Source organism: Gallinula chloropus, assembly GCF_964237585.1.
Source record: "Gallinula chloropus genome assembly, chromosome: 2".
NCBI lineage: Eukaryota > Metazoa > Chordata > Aves > Gruiformes > Rallidae > Gallinula > Gallinula chloropus.
This window is the reverse complement of record NC_140086.1, coordinates 154,883,073-154,890,991: the sequence shown is the minus strand read 5'-3', so window position 1 is coordinate 154,890,991 and position 7,919 is coordinate 154,883,073. Positions and strand designations below refer to the sequence as shown.

At 51.6% G+C, this 7,919-nt stretch overlaps 1 protein-coding gene across 1 annotated transcript; it reads left to right on the top strand.

Moving 5' to 3' along the window:
• Positions 1-308: 308 nt before the first annotated feature.
• EN2 (engrailed homeobox 2) lies at positions 309-3,039 on the top strand (the record flags this gene model as incomplete). Its single annotated transcript, XM_084260892.1, has 2 exons — positions 309-849; positions 2,723-3,039. The coding sequence occupies 2 exons, from the start codon at positions 309-311 to the stop codon at positions 3,037-3,039; spliced, it is 858 nt and encodes a 285-aa protein (XP_084117018.1).
• Positions 3,040-7,919: the final 4,880 nt, after the last annotated feature.

The following is a 7,919-nucleotide window of genomic DNA, read 5'->3' as shown; positions in this document are numbered from 1 at the left end:
TCTTCTTCTTTTTTTTTTTTTTTTGTTCTTTTTGATAATTATTATTAATTTTTTTCAAATATTTTTCTTTTTTTTTTGTTTTTTTTCCCAAACTCTGGATTTTGAATGCCGGGCGCGGCCAGGAGAAACGCAAGCAAATAGACACCTGTGCGTGTGTGTATATATATATATATATATAAATATATATATTAAAAAAAAATTAAAATAACGAACAACCGACTGCAACAGCAACAACAAAAAGCGCTAGGCAGCCGCCCGGCCGGCGGCGGGGCGGGCAGCGGAGCCGTCGGCGGGGCCGGCCGCGCAGCATGGAGGAGGGCGGCCGGAGCCCCCGGGAGGAGGCGGCCGAGCCGCAGGAGTCCGGCGGCGACGCGGAGCCCGGCGGCGGCGGGCGGCGGGGGCTGCTGCTTCCCCCCGGTGACCCCCCGCACCCCCACCCGCATCCGCACCGCATCACCAACTTCTTCATTGACAACATCCTGCGGCCCGAGTTCGGGCGGAGGAAGGAGGCGGGCGGCCCCGGAGGAGAGCCCCGGCGGCCCGGCACGGAGAGCCGCCGTAGCCCCGCCGCGGCGCCGGCCCCCGGGGCTCCGCTACCCAGCGGCGGGGCGGGCTCGCCGGGCCGGGGGGAGGGCGGCCCAGCCGGGCTGGCCCTGCACGGCGCCGCCAAGAAGGGGGGGGACCCCGCGGCGCTGGAGGCGGCCCTGAAAGCGCGGGGGTTGAGCGGCGGCGACCTGTCGGTGAGCTCGGACTCGGATAGCTCCCAGGCCAGTTCCAACGCCGGGAACCAGCCCATGCTCTGGCCCGCCTGGGTTTACTGCACGCGGTACTCGGACCGGCCCTCCTCAGGTAAGAGCTGCCCCCCCCCCCGGCCGTCCCACTCCCCACCGCAGCACCCCCCTCCCCGGACTCCCCGGCTCGCCTCCGCCGGCCCGCGGGGCCGGGAGGGCGGCAGGGAAAAGACCCCGCTCCCTTCTGCCCGCTCCTTCTTCTTTTCTTTCTTGCCTTCCTTCCTTTTCCTTTCTTTTTTCTTTTTTTTTTTTTTTTCCTTGAATGGGGGTGTCTTTAAATCGCCCCGAAATGTCGAGAGGTGAAAAGGGTGGCTGAGGATGCGCCGAGTCGGAGGGACGAGGGGGGAACTGGGGGTCTCTCACTCCCTCCTCGCCGCCGCGGAGGAGCTGGGGCCGCCCGGGCTCGGGGCATTTCCTACCAACTGCCGGGTTTTATCAAAGAGGGAGGGAAAAAGAAAATCTGTGTTTGGGCTCGCCGCTCATCCTCTCGGCGAGATGCCCTTCTCCCTGCCAGGAAAACACCCCCGCGCTGTGTTTTGGGGAGGGGAGGATGGATTTCCACAGGCCTCACCTTGCTTTTATTATTTTTTCCTCTAGCCAAAACCAATCCGCCACCGTTTACTTCTCTAAAAGAGGCCTCGGAGCGGTCGCCGCTTCGTTTCTTTCTTCTAATTTTCCCCCATGTGCTGCGGGTCAGCTCTGTAGAGGCTGGGGGGACATTTCCGAGAGCCGGGGAACTTCTTTGGCAGGGTCCGTCTCTTGGCAAAGCGCTTGGAGGGAACCTCATGAAACGATGAGGAAAACATTGTAGGGAAAAAACCCAATAATTTAAAAATAAAAAACAGGGGGTAAAATGTCCCTCTGATACCGCGGGGAGAGTAGAACAGGTCCCGGCAGATTGGTAAAACCCCCATTAAAAAGAAGTGGAAACCATTGGGGGAAGGCATGGGCAGCACCACGCAGGAGATCTGCTCCCATGGAAAAATAAATAAATAAATAATTTTGGGGGAAAAAAAGATAAAAACCAGGGGCTTCTCTTACAAAAGCGGCCAGCTAGAATTTTCCCCGGTCAGCCGGCCAGTTGAAGGAGGGATTGTAGGGCGAGTTGAAAATGAGTTCGTAATGTCTGAAAACAAACTCTTACTCAGAGGTAATATTCAGGGCTGAATTGGAATTTACTCCATTGTTCTCCAGTGCTCGCCTTTGTTAATATTTAATTAACATACATCCTCACAATGGCTCGGCCCGGGCAGAAAAGGCTCCTTGTGCTGCCGAGAATAATATTCCCGAGAATAATCCCGGCGATTCGGATCGGGCCGTGCAGTGCCATATGGGCACTGCAGCAAAGCGGCAGATTTCTTCTCGCAATGTAAACAGGCGGCTGATTTCCATTTATTTTATTTATTATTTTTTTTTAATCGCCACCCACCAAAAAGAAGGGGAAAAAAAAAAAAGGAGGAGAAAAAGTAAAGAGGTTTCCTTAAAAAAAAATTTAAATGTTTCCTTAAAAAAAAAAAAATATATATATATATATATATGTATATAAATCTAATCGGGGAATAAAATTTAGCTCTGTGCCTCTGGTGCGGGCTTTCCTTGCCAGGGCATCCCGGGATGAAGAGGGTTGGTGGATGTGTCTCTGGCTGGGGTGAAAGGGGACGCGGGCGGCCGGGCAGCGAGCGGGGGCTGCCGGGGTCGGGGGGAGGCTGGGGCTCCGGTTCCGCCGCCTCCCCAGCATCCCCTGGCAGCGGAGGCACAAAGCGGGGTTTATTTTCTCGGAGTGAGAGAGATTTTTTGGGTGGGAGTTGGGGGGGGGGGGGAGGTGTCGGAGTGTGGGACGTGGGTGCCCCCCACGCGTGACCGCGCCCGTCGTGGGGCCGCCCGCAGCGGAGCGTGGCGGTGTCGGTGCTTCTCCTCTCTCCCGGCCGTAGGTCCCCGCTCCCGTAAACCAAAGAAGAAGAACCCCAACAAGGAGGACAAGCGGCCGCGCACCGCCTTCACCGCCGAGCAGCTGCAGAGACTCAAGGCCGAGTTCCAGACGAACCGGTACCTGACGGAGCAGCGGCGGCAAAGCCTGGCCCAAGAGCTCGGGCTTAATGAGTCCCAGATCAAAATCTGGTTCCAGAATAAACGAGCCAAGATCAAGAAGGCGACGGGCAGCAAGAACTCCCTGGCAGTGCACCTCATGGCCCAGGGGCTCTACAACCACTCCACCACGGCGAAAGACGGCAAGTCGGACAGTGAATAGCCAAGGGAGGCTGGGGGGGGGGTGGGTGGGGGGTGGGGGGAGACGAGGGAGGGGGGAGGCAGGGGAGGGGAGGGGGGGGCGTTTGCAGTCAAAGTTTATACAATGCAATAATTTAATTAAAAAAAAAATAAAAAGAAACATAAGGGCCAGTGTATAAAGATTATACCAGCATTAATAGTGAAAATATTGTGTATTAGATATAATTCTGCAATATTCTATGTATATATAATTTACAGGTAAGGTGGTGTAAAAATCCAAGATATCTGATTATAAAATATTTTTTTGATTTTTTTTTTTGGTTTTTTGTTTTGGTTTTGGTTTTGGTTGGTTTTGGTTTCGGGGGTTTGTTTGGGCTGGCTGGGGTGGTTGGTGGCTTTTTTTTCGGTTGTATGGAGATTTTAGGCGCTATCTTTATGTTTGGTTTTTTTTTTAATGCTTAAGTTACATTTTTACAGACTTAAGCGCTGTTTTAATGGACATTGGACGCTGTTTTTTGAAATTCAAAAAAAAAAAAGAATTAAAAACAACTTTTGCTGAAGTCCAAAGATTTTTATTGCTGCATTTCACACGACTGTGAACCGAATAAATAGTTCTCCTATTTGTTCTATGAGTTTTACCTTTTTTTTTCCCCACCCCTCCCCTTTTCTTTCTTTTTCTTTCTTTTTTTTTCTTTCTTTTTTTCTTTTCTTTTTTTTTTTTTTTTCTGGGGTGTGTGCGTCTGGGGCTGGCTTTGGGGATAGACTTGGAGAATTTAATTTCAGAAGGAAAAAAAAAATACATGTAAGGAACGATAGGGAAAGAAATCTCAAAGCACTAGCTTGAAAAACGCCCGGGGGTCTTTTCCTAACCCACTACTCCCTCATTATCCCCAGCGAGACCCACGGGCGTTCGTGGATGCGGGATACAGGGGTGGCGTTATCTTCCACCACCCCCCTTAACTTGTTGGGAAAAAACTTTGGGACCCCCCCTCCCTCGGAATAGCGGTACCCGCTCCGGGATGCGGCTTCAACCCGTGGCCGCTCCCCCTCCGCGGGGGGCAGCCAGGGGCTGGGGTTCGGCTCCGTTCTTCCACGAAGCGTTTTGGGAGCGTTTTGCTCCCCACTCCTCCCCCCCCAAAAAAAAATAAAGCAACGTTTGTACTTTCTTCTTCCCCTCCATCCTCCTCCCCATCCCACGGCGCGGTCCCCGCTAGCGCGACGCTTCGTGACCCCGTGGGCGTGGGTGTTTCTCCCCACGCCCCCACCCCTCCCCACGCAGACACCTCCTTATGAATGGATTTTTTGCGGGGTTTCGAGGCGTTGTGCTGCGTTTAACCCGTTTCTCCCGGAACGTGGTGCCAAGCCCCCCCTGCTCTCCTCCCTCCCCACGGCCCGGGGCGGGAGGTCTGTGTCCCGAGTGGGCCTGGGTGTGTGTGGGCAGCTCTTTAGGAACAGGCTCCCTGCGATGCTGTTCTGGGGGGAGGGGGGAACTTTTCGCTTTGCCTTAGAACCTTTATTTTGCAGCTATAATAGACACACACTGTACATAGTAATACAAACTTTAAAAAAAAAAAAAAGACTCCAACTATACAATAAAACTTGTAATTTTAAATTCTGGCTTAGGAGCCAGGCTGAAATGACATTTCCCTTTAGCAAGAAAGCAAAGGATTATTCTCACTCCCCCCCTTCCTTCTTCTCTCCAGTTTATAAAACATGTGCATCTTACAATTGCGGTATCAAATATTTATAATCGGATGAAATATGAATGTTTCTATTTACAACCGCGCTCTCAAAATTGTGAACATTCTCGCTGCATTTTGTGTGTTTCGATTCTCAAGGATTTCATTAAATAATAACAATGCTGATAATAATAATGATAATAATAAAACCAAGCCCAAACAACCCACTTCATCACGAAATACAACCCGTGTCACTCAGACGCTGTAGAGGAGCCGTGCAATCAGGGATTATATATCCCTACGTGTTTATATAGTCTTTCCATGACATTTTGGAGCATTGGAGCTCCTCTTCGGAGTATTTAGTAGTTGCAACTGTTTCCGGGGGAGTGTGGGGTGTGTAGGGGGTTGGTGAACTCCGTGGCGATTTAGGACAGAGGTGGTGTGGCAGCCAGGCGTTTTGTCAGCCCTTTGACTTCATGAAGAAACTCTGAGGGATTCATTTCTAGATGGAGGAGAAGGAAACAGCCAGCCGAAACCCAGCCCGGCTCGAAGGCACCCGTCGTGTTAAAAAGCATCTGAAAACGGAAAAGAAAAATCTCTTCGCTCTCACGTACTGTCAACAGGTTTCACCTTTTCAAGACTTTTAAATGCCCGGTGGTGTGAAGTTCTGGCAGGCTGCGTTTGGAAAACCTCTGCTAGATAAACACATAAACCTGGAGCTCGGGAGGAGAGGTGATGGGAACGTTGCCGATGCCACGCTCCGAAACCGAGCAGCCTGTAAAATACTTGGCATCCCCGGGAAATGATGACATCGCCGCGATTTTAGGACGGGCTGGACAAAAATAAAAACGGTCACCCGCCTTGCTGCAACAAAGGGGCACAAGATCTCTCTCCAAAATAGTTCGGTCTGGTTTCCGCAGGCAGGAGGAGAGGGAGAAGGGGCAGAGCTGCACCCTCAGGGCCGGCTCCTGCTGCAGGAGACGCACTCACAGAGAACCCAGAGGAGGGGGGGAGGAATGTGTGTGTTAAATTTCCTTTTATTATTATTAATTATTTTTAAAGCTGTTGCTTTGGGATGTATCCTGCAAGGGGCAAAACTTCTCCAGGAGCAGAGATGCTGCACAGAGGGGTTCACCTGCTTGGAGAATTTGGGGCTGGGGCTGAGAGCCGCGGCGGAGGGGAGCGGCGGGGGATGCTACTGGGCTCGTTTCCCAAACCACGCTGTATTTTTCCAGCCTTTCTGGCTTACACGTCCTTGAGGAGATTTTTTGGGTTTGGATTTTATTTTTGTTTGGGATTTTTTTTTTGGTCACCTCCACTAATCGAGGCAGGTGATTCATAACCCCGAGGGAGAAAATGGGTGGCGGTGGAGACTAAAGCGGGGAGGTGGGAGTTAAAATCTGGATTGAAAAATAGCTTTGGTTGTCCGATGGGACAACACGGTACCGTGGGTGTGTTACACACCGGCAGATAAGTCCCACGGAGATCTTATTTTTTAAGAAGTCACTAAGCCTGTACCGAGGGAAATTTTGGCCCTGCTCCTAAGTGTGTGATGGGGCAAAGTTTCCACCTGTCCTCCCCCAGCCTGCCAGGAGCGCTGGGAACACAAAACAGATGTGTGAGACCAGCAAAAATACGTATTTGGTTTTAGGTTTAAAAAATCCACCCCAAAACAACAACATAGTAGGGAAACTTCTCCAAGTTAGTTCAGTTCCTGGTACAAGGGCAGAAAACATCTCGCTGCTGCCTGGATTTTATCCAGGATACGAAATAGCGGTGAGGGGTGCCTTCAGCTGGGAGCAGCTCGCTCGGGCTGTACTCTTCACCTGCCCCCGATATTTTTTTGAGGGGGGCAAAGCTTTCATGGGAAGAGGCACAGGTTCGGAGCCACTGGCTCTGCTGCTCCTTTCGCCATCTTTTGAGCTGCTGCTGGTTCCCGTGCACCGCCCAGCCAGCGCTCCCACGCCCGGGCAGCGGCTCCCCGCTGGCTCGGGGAAGGGCAGCACAGCTAAATTAGCCCTCGTTAATGTAAAATTTAGAATTAATTTAACAGAAAATGCTGCTGCGAATGCGCCTCTTGCAATTTTAGCGAAGCGACCCCGCTCTGATGAAGGAGTCTTTTTTTTTTTTTTTTTTTGGAAAAGACAAAACCCCAGCCCCAGATCACATAAGTTCTAAAGCCAAGTCAAAGACCTACCCCCCCTCACCCCCCAATAAAAAGCCCCCACCCTTGCTGAGCCGGGGCAGGGGCAGAGCAGGGCTGCCTTGGAGTCACCCACCGCCTGGCAGCGTTTTCAACCTGGCAGGCAGCTCTGCTGGGCGGGCAGGCTCCTTCCCCTCCAGTCAAACCAGCAGAGTCCCTTTTAAAGAAAAAACAAAAATATATTAAAAATAACCAACCCAGGGAAGTATTTAAGGGCCAAGCAAAAATACATCTGCACTTCCCCGGTGCCAACCTGTCCCTCCGTGTAATTAATTAAGCGTATTTTTTCCCCATAACTCTGCTCAATGAGCACCCGAGCACCGCGGTTTGGTGAAGGTGTGTTCCTCCGCTCCGCTGTCTGCTAACGCGGTATATCGCACGTGCGATATACAAACCCACGGCCAGGCACTATATATGCAAATGCCCACGCCGTTTATTGTGAAATGCATATCAGAGTTAGAGGGGGAAACTATTTAGCTAGCTCGGGTTTGTGGGGGAGAAAAAAAAAAAAAAAAAGTAATTCTGTATCCCGCTGATTTAATATCCGACCTCCGCATTCAATCCCCGCCCATGCAGCTATCAAAAGTACCCCTGGGATGGTTGGGTATCATCTCCAAACTAACATCTGTGATTATGAAACGCTCAGAAGGGGAAGGTTAATAACAATTTGTTTCAAAGGGCCACGAGTCAATTCTGTAAACAAATTCGCGTTGCCTTAAAACCAAATAAATCAACAAACAAACAAACAAGCAAGCAAACAACGAAGTCGAAGCCCCCCGGGTAGTGATGTAACTGGGTGCTCGGGGTAGGATTTGTGCCCTCCTCCCGCGGGGATGGAGCTGGAGCAGCCCCGGAGCAGCCCAGGAGCCGCAGCCGGAGATGGCAGGGTGTGCAGGGGCAAGAGGTTTTTCCCGTGATAGCCCGGGAGATGCTCCGTGGCACCCGTGGCTCCCGCAGGAACGCACCCAGCTGAAAGGCAGTGCCGGTTTTCTTTGCAGAAAGTCGGGACGGTCTCTAGCG